This window comes from Varanus komodoensis, unplaced genomic scaffold, assembly GCF_004798865.1.
Source record: "Varanus komodoensis strain SLA01 unplaced genomic scaffold, ASM479886v1 scaffold30, whole genome shotgun sequence".
NCBI classification, from domain to species: domain Eukaryota; kingdom Metazoa; phylum Chordata; class Lepidosauria; order Squamata; family Varanidae; genus Varanus; species Varanus komodoensis.
The window spans coordinates 2424005-2438262 of record NW_025335762.1 but is presented as its reverse complement, the minus strand read 5'-3'; the positions used below and the strand labels follow the sequence as shown (position 1 = coordinate 2438262).

The following is a 14258-nucleotide window of genomic DNA, read 5'->3' as shown; positions in this document are numbered from 1 at the left end:
CACAAAACCCTTATCAAATTTGCCTTCAACCAAAATCCAGCTGTGTGGGGGGCTTTTATAGTGAGAAATTGCATATGGGACTACCATAGAACACCTCCACCTGCAGTTTCCTAGAAGGGTCAGGAAAGGAAATGGTTAACCACTCTCACCCAGCTCTCAGTGAAACAGGACAGACACCTCTTTAAGAAGTGCAAGGCCTGCTGTTTTACCAGCTTAAGCTACACAAACTGTTCAGTTGCAAAGGATATTCCAGTCACCTTTCTGCTTCTGCTCTGACTAAACATAGGTTGAATTTCAAACAAGGCAAACAAAGAAGTTTTGATGAGACAAACCACAGACTGTGCAGGTGGAGAACCACAATCTTAGATGTTACCCAAGTTTGAAGGGATTTTGAGATGATACACCTTGCGGTATGTCCAAGAAAGCCAGAAGAATTTCCACATTTTTCAGGGAGTGTCTGCATGTCCCTTTGCCTACTGCTGTAACTGACAAATGAGGCTGGGGGAAGAATTGGGAAGCAAGCACCCACATTGCGCCTGGGTGTATTCCAGGTCAAAGCATGGAAGCGCAATGCCGCCACTGCTTGCAGGGAAAAGGGGATAGAAAAAGAAAGGCAGGGGAGACATCTGCTTCAGTTGGAACACCAGGAATCTATCTAGTGATAGGGCAACCAAATGCAAACTTATAAATGGGTAACTGGGGAAATTACGAATCCATTCTCTGTACACCTTTCCTGGAAGAGATCATGATCAAGAGATCAAGCTTCCATGTAGCCTGAAGGGCCTGATCATGCCTCATCTTGGAAGCTAAGCAGGGTCAGGCCTGGTTGGAATCTGGATGGGGGACTTCAATGTTGTGAACCACCCAGAGCGCTTTGGCTATGCGTGGTATAGAAATATAATTAATAATAATTAATAATAATAATGATAACCAACTGCTCCTCAAACGCCAGACTGTAGAGAAGCATGGCTTATAAGGAGTGCAATAGAGACACACAGGCCATATAATCTTTAGAGAGTCCTGCTGCTGCTTCTAAAGATGGAAGGAAGCCATTTTCTAGTTGAGCTCTCTGCTCCAGATAGATGTGTGCGCGTGCCTGGGAGAGAGGGTTACAGACGCGTTTTTAGCAACTAAAGCGCAAAAGGATCACACTGGCAAGGCATAACCCAGCAGAGGACTTAACTCCCCAGGACAATCCTGCACCACAGCACTGGGGGCTGCTCTGCCATTCCTGGTTATACAGTCAGCAGACCTTGCTTGTTTTCCTGGATGGCACCAACCAACACAGCCTGCATCCATATAACTTCCACACTGTAGGTAGATTCCACACCGTAGGTTAGCACTTTGGTTTAACTATCAGCTGTGCCATGTTTGGAAAAAGCATGTGTCCTCTTCCACTGAAATCTTGACTCCTATCGGCTATAAAGCAGCGTGTACAGTTTTGGACTGGCAGTAAGTAGAGACACATGTGTCTAGTTATGCTACAGGCTTGTTACTAAAACAGCGTCTTACCCAACATTTTTGGCACTCTCTTGCCCTCTACTGTAACAACTGCATCTGCCAGTTGCTGAAAAGTCTAAGCAGTCAATACAAGTTTGTACTTACTTAAGAATTTATTAAGCATCAATACCAAAGGCTTGCTCTGGCAATGCTTGTCACAAAGAGAATGTGAACATTCAGGGTCTTTGGCAATGCAAATTAAATCTGGCTAAAAGAATATACTTCAGTTTAGGTATTTCACTCTTTGCTCAACACACAATCTGCAGAGCTTAAGAACAAGATGAAAATGCCATCTTTAAATGACCATGTAGTAGGTAACAACGCACCGTAAAATTATTTTAGCAACAGGAAAAAAAGTTTATTCCAAACTAGCAGAAATTGCTACTTTTAACAAGAAATAAAAGGGCTTTGCTTTAAAGAACATGATAGTACAAAAACGAAAAGTGCATAACCATAAAACCCCTTGAATAATCCTAAGAAAAAGGTATTTAGTGCTTGTGGTGTAATGCTATTATTTAACTGTCATGTAAAACTGAAAATTAGTCTGGTTTGATTCTGAATTTGGACAGAATAAGGGCTGGGGAGAGAGAAAATGGCAATTCAAATGAGCACACACAATCTTGCTGCCTGGAATTTTCAGTTTCACAGATTGAGAAGGTGCCAACAATAACCATAAAACCCCTTGAATAATCCTAAGAAAAAGGTATTTAGTGCTTGTGGTGTAATGCTATTATTTAACTGTCATGTAAAACTGAAAATTAGTCTGGTTTGATTCTGAATTTGGACAGAATAAGGGCTGGGGAGAGAGAAAATGGCAATTCAAATGAGCACACACAATCTTGCTGCCTGGAATTTTCAGTTTCACAGATTGAGAAGGTGCCAACAATATGGACGAGTGATGTCACAATTTCTTCTTCATTACAAGCTGTTGAAATCTGAAGTATATGTAAATTTGTGATCCCAAAATAAACGTAGATAGAACTAGGGATTGAGGAGCCCACATTTATGGCCCTGAAGACTGGCTGGAGGAGCTACAGGAAGAAGAGTTTCTCACAGAGCTCAATTGCTGGTTCATGGTGCAGAATTTGCCCTGAAAGGAAGGCCAACTTGTGAGCATACTTGCAGGGGGCTGGTACTCGGATAGTTCCTGGCCAATTCCAGTACATGTGGCAAAGCTTGAAAGTCAGCCTATTAATAACCAGGATGGGAGAATGGGAGAAGAAGAAAAATTCCGATTAGAATTCCTGGTCTCATACTCTGGATACTCTTCCCTGCCCTATAGAGAATACTGCGAATCTTCTCCATTGATTCTTGGCCTTGAATCATCACAACCCTTCTGATAAAGCCTTCATATGTTTGAAATACTGTGCATTAGTTAAAAACCACAAGGGCCTGCACCTGCAGGCTTCTCATCTGAATTAGTGACAAGAAACACAAGGAAAAAAAGGAAGGGAAGAGATAACATTGTTGAATGCTAGCTATAAAGGAGAAAATAGAACTGGGAGAGAAGAGCAACACAAAGGAAACAACTCAGCAGGTTCACACAACAGGAAAACAGACCCTGCAAATAAGCTTATAGTTTTGGTTCTTCAGGACTGCCCACAATACACGTAAGCGATGAGCAGACTTGTCGTGTTTGCTTTACCCCAAAAGGTCCTCTCACTGGTATGCCAAGGGATGCTCCAGCAGGAATCATCTTGCTTCCTCTCTCCTTGCCAACCATAAACCCTTTTCTGTTCAACATGGCTTCCGCCTTGCCTGTGTTTTCTTTGCAATCTGATTTGATTGCTAGTGAAAATCCCACTGAAGTGCCAAGGGGGCACACTAGATGAGCTGAAACTATTTTGTCATTATTTAGGTTTCATATGTGCACAAATATTTTGTATATAATTTTAATCAGACTTGGGCAACTGCAGAGGAATACACTTGTGCTAGTCCAAAACAGGAAGCCTCGCTTAGGCAATATTCCGAGATATGTTTGTTGCCAAACTACAGGAGACATCAAACATAGCCCATAAGCTTCTCAAAGTCAGTGTCTTTTGCTTTGCCTTCCTCTGACAGCTGTCAAGAAGTGAGATTGCCAGAGGAAAGAAAAGCTGCAAGTGATCTAATCATCATTTCATATTTGTTCATGAAAGATGGTTGGTAGTAGATCATTTCCTTTGCAGCAAGATCCTAAAAGTTTCTTGGCTGAACTCTGTTAGAGTCTTGCATTTTTTCGACCCTTTTCTGAGACTCTAGATGCCCAGGATGGTGGAAATGTGTAAGCCACCCATTTTATGGCAGCATGACATTTTGACAGCTAGCTATTCAGGCATCCTTTTGAAACAGGATTTTGACAGCTATGCACTTTGTTTCTGAAGGGGCATGAACAAATTACTATATCCCATCAAAGAACCTGGTTGGTTCTGTGCGGAATACTCATTTTAAAGGGTTCAGGTGACAGGGCAACGAATTAGGCATAGAAGCCCCAGAACAAGTACATACTTGAACTGTGGAAATTACATGTGTTAGATGTAGTCATGGCCACCAATTGGGACACCTTTAAAAGGAAAATGGACAAGTTCCATGAAGGAGAAGGTTATCAATGGTTACTAATCCTGATGGCTCTACACTACCTTCATTATTGGAGGTGGTGAACTTATGTACATCTGTTACTGGGGAACATGGGTGGCAGGGTTGCACTCATATCCAGTGGGATCCTGTTAGCAGCTGGTTTGACACTGTGTGAATTTCATGCTGGACTAGATGGGACACTGTTCTTAAGTCTTCAGACAAGCCACCCTGCAAGAATCTATCCAGTTTTGCTGAATGTAACAAGAAGCTGTCCAGGTGTGTCACCTATAATACCCTGTTGTATTGTACAAACCCAGTCAATGAAGAACTAGGTGGGAATGCAGGGAAAAGGAAAATTAAGGGCTTTTAAAGTTGTGGCAGGAGATGAAGACAAGCCGCCATACAGAGAAAGAGATCTTATTTTTGTATCAGAGGTACTGTTTTAGGCACTATGTTGAGCACCTGTGCAAAAGAATTTGTTTTTGAACTAATACAGCTTCAATTGGAAGTCGCTGAGCAAATGCACCCACTGCCCTGTGGATGTACTGTATTTCCTTAAATCTCCCACCATTTCTAAAGGTACAAGAGGAATTTCCAAGAGTTGCAGATTAATTTTACCTGGGAGGACACAGCTACTAGCTAGACTCCCCAGGCAGTGCTGAGCAAAATAAGCCTGTTACATCTCTTATCGCCTATGATTTGTCCATGTTGCATGCTTTAACAAAGAAGGCAGATCCTTGGGCTATGAAAGTGTGCAATCAACGCCCCCCCTCCCCGCAAGGCTTCCAATTTAGAATCTTTATTAAGATTAAAGGATGAGAGAGAAATCAGTAGCAAGCATACAAACAAAATAGTTTAGTTTCTAAATACTTAACACTACATAAGGTTCAAAATAGAGATTTCAAAACTAACCATCTTAAAGCAAGGAATAGCCATGATATTCCAAGGTGGCAAAATATTAGTAACAAATTCCAAACAATTAACCTCCATGTTTTATCTTTGTCTCAGGGAGAGGGAACCAACAGGGGGGAAAAATCCACCGATCAGATATAACCCATTATCTAAGTGAGGAGATTTTCCTGCACACTTGGAAATATGGCATGTTTCAGCACATAGGCATGGGGAAATGAACAATTAACACTTCCCATCAACAAGCTAGCTGGGCAAAAGTAAGATATATAAAGGTGAGATGTTTCCTCCTGGTTCCTGGTAGACAGAAGAAATTCCATTCTGTGAACTTGGTACATGATAGGAGGAATACTATGGAATGGTGATTCCAGTTCACTGATCCAGAAATATGGTTTTGATTTTACAGAGACAAACATTATGTGCTGCAACCTCCCTATTAAAGAACACTAATTATTATTCAAAGGATTTTGGAGACATTGGAGCTGCCTAGTTCTCAAACAGTTCAGGGCAACACCAGCTGCTTTATCATGGAGTAAAGAAGCTCATGGTCACAGTGAATCCCATGAAAACATTGTTCCTTTGCCCATGTATTCTGCATTAATAGCAAAGCAAGGAAAGTGTTTGTAGCATGCACTGTTCAAGTGCCACTTTCGTGCACTTCACTGGTAGAACTATGCTTTGCATGGAGAACATGCCAAATTGACCATATAATACAAATTTTGGCCCACTTGCACTGGCTGCCTCTATCCTTCTGAGCCCATGTCATGGTGCTGAGTTTGACCTATAAAGCCGTACACAGCTTGGGAACAGAACACCCATCCTGACCTTCATCTGCCCAGACACTACCATCAAGTTCTAGGATTTATCCCTGACAGCCGCCTCCGAGGAAGCTCAATTGGTGACAATAGGAGAAGGGCCTTTTCAGTGGTGGTCCCCCAGTTATGAAACAAGCTGTCCACTGAGGTCCGTCTGGCACCAAATGTACTATCTTTTTGGTATCAGCTAAATGGCAAATCCTCATCAGAAATCCATTCCACCAACAGAGAGGTCATGCAATGTTTTTAATGATAAGATATAACACACACTGCTTCTGATTTTTTTTAAAAATACTCACCATTCTCATGCTCAAGTTGCTTTACAAGCTAACCTAAACATCGTAAGACAATATCCTAAAAACAATGGTTTCACATAAAACATGAAATACACTTACCTCTGCATGTGATCAGGGCTGAGGTTGGCTGTATTCTTTACACAAATATAGTGAGTTGGGATACCGCAGCCTTGTCGGGCAGAGTGAGCTATCAGGTAAAAATCCACCCTAAGAATTATTTTAAAAAAATCTGTGTAAGAGAGATTAAAAACTGCAGTTAACACTAATTTTACTTAGAGAAGGGGGGGAAGGGGGTCCTTGGTTCCTAATACTGGAAACCGAGACACTAACCTGCAACTATTATCCTTCAACTACGCATTTTATGAATCATACATGTGAGAAGGCACCTGTGCAATGTACATTAACCAGCTGGGAACTTCTAGAAAGCTCTGGGAAATTATGAATGCTGGTTTACCGCTTTCCTTACTATGCAAAAAGTATGCAGAGTGTCAGCACTTTCCCCAGGAGTTCTAACTATTATAAAGCCATGGACATCTAAAGCATTTCTCACTCTGACCATTCCCATGATACAACAGGAAACCATGCTTTGTTTAAATCAGTGGTGTGTGCTAGGTACTATTACCCATCTGAGTGGCATGGCTTGCTCGATGGGGAAACAATTGTTATGCAACTGATTGCACTGTGCATTATTTCAGGGCTGTTTTCAGTTTGAACAAGCCACACTATGTCACCTAGGTTTGGATGATAACCCATCCAAGGTGCTATTGTGAGTAATTAAGCTGATGGTGGCAGCTCCATGGCAACAAGCGACCCTGACAACCCAAGGCTTGTTCAAGAGGTTGCTTCACCCACAATGGGTTGCCATGTTATCTGAACCTAGGTGAGTAACCCCATCGTTGCTACCGGGAATTAGCTAGCAGTTTGCTGGGCTAGACTGGCTCCAGCAGCTCTTGCCAAGCTCTCCCAGCACTCATCCCTGTCAGCCACTTCCACAAGTACTCGAGTGACATTTGGGGGCAAACTGGCATGACACCCCCCACAATGATCATAAGCCAGTTTCAGCTTGCTGCAAGTCAACTGCACTTTACCCCCTGCATTTTTTCGGAGATTACAAAAGCTACCTCGGCAGCAAGTTTTTGCGATCCCTATTTTGCCAGCCACTGACAGCCCATGTAAATTGCCCAAGTATCACATTGGATGGGTTGTCCGATCTTTAAAAATAATTGTACACAATGCACACAATTTTTTAGACAAATATCTTTAGCTGCCGTTGTGGGAGTACAAGAATTTGAAGCTCCAGCTGGTTTCAGCCCTGGACATTGTTCCAAAGAAACTCCAGTTAGGTTCCTTCCCCCTTTGATGTCCCTTGACAGCTGTCAAAAGGCAAGCTGTCACGAGAAAACAAAGGTGCAATGATCTTCCCTGATGGAAAAGAGGTGGCATGAGCTATACATTAAAAATACAAAGGATGTCAAAGCAGGCACTCTGCCTAAAGGAAGGAGGGCTCCAAAAGGAGCGCTGCCACAGACTCTTTGGATCCAACGCTAAGGGTCCTGTGTAGACTAAAGGCTTCCAGGACCAAAGCCAATACTAAAGTGCCACCTACATGACCCAATATCAGAAGTGCAGAACATTACTACCATACTGCTTTCAACCTGCTTTAATCCGTAGGAATGGAGGGAAACAATGAGTGAATACAGAGTCACTTCATTTCCTAGGTTTCAGTTCTAGTTTTAAAGGTATGAATATTTTAAACAAGTGTGAGTGTCAGATTACACAAGCTTAGAGTTTTTGTGCTTGGAATTTCTGCACCTTGGTTAGCTCATTTTTTTGCCATCTCAAACCAGCTGTGAATACCCCACTCTTCCAGTTCCCAAAATTGTTTCTCTATCCAAGAAGGCTCACATAAGAAAAGGTGACGGATGACACAGAAAAAATTGAATTTATGCCAACTGAAACTTACTCTGACATGGATTTTTGTTCAGCTTGGGCAGAGGAGAAAGGAAGCCAATGCAAAGTCTCAGATCCCTCGGCTGCAAAAGTAAAGCAGCCTATGTGAATTGTTACTCACCAGTCACGGCTGGTCAGTGTGTGGTCTATCAATGTACCCGGCAAAGGAGTCGTGAAGTTACCAGTGGCTGCCGAATAGATGTTGGCACTGATTTTCTTCTGAACCACAAACACCACCATTTTAGGCTCATAATTCTCAAAAGCCTCAAAGCACTTTTCGAGTTGTGGGATTTCATAGCTCCCCACAATTTTCAGCTGACCATCTGACACTCCATCTCTGTAAACCACTATTTTCTCAGGAAGGCAATGGTTGACCTTCAAGAAAATAAACAGGGTATATAACATGGGAAAAGAGGTCTGGGCATTTTCCCTGAGCAATCTAGATCATTTCCACATGCGTGCATATGCATACATACACACTTTAATAACACAGCCACAACATTTCATTCTAGATACTCAAACTCAGCTGACCTCATAAAATGTCACAAGAACCTGTGAGCAGTGTATGGAAAGAAAATTGTAGCTCAAATGGTTAATAATGTTGTAAAGAGTCAGGGCCTCTCAGTTTCAAGAAGGGCATATTTGATTTGGGGTGGAACAAGTTTTGTTTTACTTTGCTTTTGATGATGTGGTTTTATATTCTCTTTGTATTTAAATTGTTTTATGTTTACTGTATGCAATTGAGATACTGTTGCTATAGGATGGCATACTAGTGTTACAACCTGAAAAACTTTCACTATTGTCACATCTTTGTAAGTTCCCTTCCTGTCTAGCATATGCTACCTTTTCTCTCCACACTGCTTCCTGGGTGTCCTGAAATTACTGCATATGTCTCAAAAGCTTGGGTAGTTCCTGCAACAAGACTAGGCTCTATGCATCAACCACAAAACTTGCAACTGATTGAAGTAACACCCCTCACTAACTTAAACAAAAATGGATGAATTCAACTGCTGATAGATTCCAAACACCAGTCTGACATGCTCAGCTAGTCAGACCCTGGACATGTAATTCTGAGCAGGAAAAAAAAGAGGATGGAGGACAGAAAAAATGTAGTGTATTGGGTGAGAGTTAATGGAGAATTAGCTTACCTACAGAGCATTTTGCTTGTTCACCAGACTGTGATTCAGATACTGAGATGGTCTTTTTTCTATCCATTCAGAGACAGATTCTTTTAAAAGAAAAAACTGGTCTGGAGTTTGTCTCTCTAAAGCTTGCCACTGCCTACTGCGAAATTTAAGAAACTACAGGGAAGCTATCCAGACAAATCTTTTGGGGGGCTGGACAACTATGTGTGAACAAGCAGAAGGAGAACTCAAAGGTAAACTAGTTCTTCCTCCTCCTTACCTATCAACATCCAGTAGTACAGACAGTGCTTTAACAGAGAGAGAACAGTTCACCATCCCCAGGCAGCAAAGCTATTCTCTCTTTTCTTCACCTGGTCTGTAGCAGAGGACAAACCAGTTAGAACCAGCTGCTCAGAACATGACTAGAACCCATGACCAGTGGCTGCACAGGTAGGAGAAGAACTAGCACTAGAAAGAGAGTGCTTCCTCCTCCTCCTCCAATACCCTGCCAACTTTTCTAAAAGTGCCTGCTAGTTGTCAGTAAGGAAAGTGCACTCCTCTGGGCCACCAGTTGAAAATAAGCAGGGAGATGTGGAGTGCATTTTACACAGAAAGCCAAATACTGGGATCTTTGCAGTGCAAAAGGAAATTGTCTTTTCAGTGAAAGATATGACACTGCTTGGCTGGTCAGTTTTCTCTGTGCCCTTGTCCCTCCCTGAAAATAATCCCTCATTCCCTCACCTCATGAAACTTCTGCAAGGAACCCACCAGGCAAACCTTGAGGCTGTCTACAATTTCTTGATGAGGCATCTGGAAGACAACCCTAGAGTACCATTTTGTCAAAGTGCTGTTTAACAGGAAAAAAAGAATAAAAGTTAGTGATACTAAGACAGCAAGTCTCACTATCAACAATTAGGACATACTCAAATTGTAGAGGTTGCAATGGGCTCTGGAGGCTTGGAAACGTTGACTGGTTGGAGAGCCTTGCTCCAGAAATCTGTGTGGAGGCAGTCCATGTGGTGCTTCCTGTATTGTTTGGTAAAAGCCATACATTATAGGGTAATGGTCTACAAACCTGTCTGCCAACAGATGTTGGCTAGCACATTCCACATATTTGCAAAATGCTGCCTTCCGTGCCATTGGTAATCAGAGACAATCTGATACAAGAGAAAGAGAAGTGGGGCTGGAATAGCACCAGGGAAAAGGTTTTCTTTTTTTAGTTTTTGTGGAGAGTAGGAAAACAGGTACAATAACAGAGACAGTTGAAGACCATAAGACTAAAGTGAGAAAAAAGGGGTTTCTATTCTAAAGAAAACAGAGAGGAAGGAGGAGGAAAAAACACTCAAAGACAAACTTCCCAAGGGACTGATGGAGCTGGTCAAAGAAGAACTGAGGGTTTGGGCAGGCACTCCTCCTCTTCTGTACTAGAAGCTGGGGTGGGGTTTCCAGCAAAAGACTCTGTGCTGGTAAACCTTCCCAACAACAGGTTCCACACAGGTGCAGAGCCCATGTGCGTGATGCACTGAGACCATGAAGAAGAACCCGGTTATTCTTCAACACTATCAGAAACAGACCCACATAATCAGGGGCCCAAAACCTCCAAATGTTCTCAAGACACAGTGCGCTTACTGATTGATGCTCGCCACAAAGCCAACCACAGAGCGCCTCCCCCTGCTGGGGTCATGATACACATCCATGCCGATCACCATCAACTGTTTCTGGGGAGCAAGAACAAACCTGATTACAGTGCAGCAGGTATGGCATACGGGCAAAATTCTACATTAAATTGGAGAACGCATGATAACTAGAAAACGTTAGGTTGTAGCTACATTGTACAGTTTCCTGCAGGACTTGCTATAGAAGCTTTCCCTAAGGTGGTACCCTCCAGACACTGCTGAGCCACAGTCCCCAGCATTCCTGACCATTAGCCATGCTGGCTGATAGCAGCTGAAGCCTGGAGGGCACCGGGTCAAGAGAGGTTGCAGATTTCATTACAGGGCTTCCTAGTAGCACTAAGTACCAGTTGTCTAGATCTTCTGTGTACATGTGATCTGAGCCTCTGGCCAAGGCATTTGAAAAACAGTTAGCATGAAGGACAGGCATTCTTGAGATAGGCTGACCTTACTTCACATGCCTAAAAGAAACCACATCCCTTCCATACTACAGCCTTTCCCCCATGCCAGGAGAGGAAGGTGCCAGCCATTCTGATGCCTAGCAGGGTAGAAGCTCCAGCACCTCCTTTCCACATGGAAAGCATCCACCTCAGGTCAACGGGTCATCCTGAACATAAGGGGAGGTTAGAATCTAGCACATTTAAAAGCAGAGCCAGTATGCACAAAAATCAGTGCAGCATAACACTGTGCATTTGATTGGCCTGGAAGAAGGCCTGAGGGCTCAATTTAACTATGCAGACCTTCACTGCAACCTAAGGTGTGAGGGATTTTTGAGCAGAGATCCAAGCTTGTTTCAGCTTCATTGCTAACCAGCAATCTTAACAGTGGACTACATTGCAGGGCTGTTTTGGTTAGGTCTCCCCCATACAGATTTATTTATTTATTTATTTGGAGAACTTATATGCCACCCCATTCGCATAAACCTCGGGGCGGCTTCCAAACATAAATAAATATAATGAATACAATTACATAAAATATTGGAGACATCCTGGCAAAAAATGTTAAAATCAATAAATAAAATTAACAATTAAAATGTTTAAATAAAAAGGTCTTGGCCTGGTGCCGAAAAGCAAATAATGACGGCGCCAGGCGGACCTCTCTGGGGAGCGCGTTCCATAAGTCGGGCGCCACCGCAGAGAAGGCCCTCCTTCGGGTACACACCCTCCTAATATCCTTCACAGAGGGTTCCCGGAGAAGGGCCTCTGCCGCCGATCTCAAGGGGCGGGAGGGCAGATATGGATGTAAGCGCACCCTTTAGGTAACCAGGTCCCAAGCCGTTAAGGACTTTATAGCTTTTATCTGACTTACCAAAGGAATGTCCACACCCCAGAGCTCTCCACCCAGCTTGCAATTGATCTGCAACAGTATTTTCTGTGCTATGCTCCTAAGTTTGTTTGGCTGGGTTGTAATGGTTCGAACATTAATAACCTGCAGCAGGAGGCAAATATTTACAGTTGAATAATCTCAGCCAAGACAATATTATTCCTCCTTCAATAACTCTTCATTTACTTTTACAAGATATTTAGCAGCCATTAAAACAAAGATTATTAACCTTTGTTTATTGATCAGACACATACAAAAATGATCAGTCCACCAGCCAACCTGTTTTAATTACAATACGTATATTTCTCTTTTGCATTATGTTGTTTAGCACTATACTCCACTTAGAAAACCTTTATTATTGGGCAGATAAATAACCATTTTACATATTAGAAAAGTGAACTAACAATGGTATATAAACCAATAGAAATAACATCTGATTTTTAATTCAATGTTTTCTTATTGGCTTCAGCTCAATTTTAATTGTTTTAGCTTCTCTTTTTAAAAACAGTTTAAGAAAATATGTAAATAAACATAGGATGTCTCTTCAGATAGGATGGATTAATTTACAACAGACCATTCCCTCCCTTACACACATACAGCCAATTACAATTGTAGTTTAAATACCTTCCATTCTGAAATTTGTATTTCTAACTGAATGTTAGAATTAATTCTAACAATTAGCACATGCTGGGCTTGTACTTAAATGGAGGCTCTATAAGATCATGGGCCATGCTGAATCAGACCAAAGGACTACCTAGTCTAGTGCTCTGTCTGCCCATAAACCAAGAAGTAGGACAGGAGAGAAATAGCACTCTTGAAGACTCCTGCGGATCCCTTGAACTGCAAGGCGATCAAACCAGTCAGTCCTGGAGGAGATCAACCCTGACTGCTCTTTAGAAGGCCAGATAATGAAGATGTAACTCAAATACTTTGGCCACCTAATGAGAAGGAAGGACTCCCTGGAGAAGAGCCTAATGCTGGGAACAACTGACGGCAACAGAAGGGGACGGCAGAGGATGAGGTCGCTGGATGGAGTCACTGAAGCAGTTGGCATGAGCTTAGGTGGACTCCTAAGCTGGAGGAGGACAGAAAGGCCTGGAGGAATGTTGTCCATGGGATTGCAATGAGTTGGACACAACTTTGCGACTAACAACAACATCCATGGAAATGCTGGACATGCATCAAACATATTTTGTACTTAGGCTTGCTTACTGACAGATCATGTACACAAGAAAAAGATAGTATACAAGATGATGTTCTTGGTAGCTAGAGCTTCTTTCTTATTCTTTCTTTCCCAAACTTATTTGGGAGCTGCATCAGACAATGTAGAATTTATTTTCAACTAAGCATGCATAATTATTGGGTAGAGACCTGTTCTCCCCTGCAGAGGAAGGCAGGACACGTTCCAATGGAGCAAAGCTCAGGGAACCCAGGTTCCATTTAGATGCCAGGAAGCCCCTCCTGACAGTTAGGACCCCGAGGGTAAGGAATGGGCTTTCACGGGAGGTGGTTGAGGCCCCATCAGTGCGGGTGTTCAAGGACAAGGCTGGACATGCACATGGTGGGCATGTCGTGAGCAGAGCTGGCTGGAGCCGGGGGTCAGACTAGATGGCCCGGCAGACCCCTTCTGACTCGCTCTGTTTCTATGTCTCTAATATGGCTTGTTACAAGTGGCCAGAATGTTCAAGAAGCAAGGTAGTTTAATTACTAGGCAGAATAGATTATAAACACCTACGCTATTTGTCCAGCACCATCAAAAACATTAATAGTTTCTGAACAAAACAGATCACAAAGATCATGTATTCAGGCACACAGCAGAACACCTACATGGACTCTTTGCATGACCCTGGTGGGAAGCACAATAGCATTACTTAAATTCCAGCAACTGCGACAACGTATGACTCCCCTAGCCAAGACAACATGACTGTGTTGGGAAGAGGCGTCTCCAGCAGTTTTTTCCCCTTAAAAAGAAATCAGCCTTTCGTAAGATGATAGCAAGGTCGTTTGCTCAGTTTTAGAAAAGTCTAAATGACTGCATTACTGTACTATTTTAAACAAGATTAAAATGTATCATGCAAATAGGGGTTGCTTCACCAAGGGCGGCTTGGACTT

At 42.6% G+C, this 14258-nt stretch overlaps 1 protein-coding gene across 2 annotated transcripts in view; it reads right to left on the bottom strand.

The window, feature by feature from the left end:
• Window positions 1-2187: 2187 nt before the first annotated feature.
• Window positions 2188-14258, bottom strand: part of PIWIL2 (piwi like RNA-mediated gene silencing 2) — a 57314-nt gene continuing 45243 nt past the window's right edge. For both annotated transcript variants that reach the window (XM_044437691.1, XM_044437692.1), the window contains 6 exons: window positions 12132-12251; window positions 10780-10868; window positions 9892-9997; window positions 8148-8401; window positions 6176-6283; window positions 2188-2688 (listed from right to left, as the gene is read on the bottom strand). In XM_044437691.1, the coding sequence (XP_044293626.1) occupies window positions 2532-2688; window positions 6176-6283; window positions 8148-8401; window positions 9892-9997; window positions 10780-10868; window positions 12132-12251 (834 nt within the window). In that variant the 3' untranslated portion in view covers window positions 2188-2531. The remainder of the gene's footprint in view (window positions 2689-6175; window positions 6284-8147; window positions 8402-9891; window positions 9998-10779; window positions 10869-12131; window positions 12252-14258) is intronic.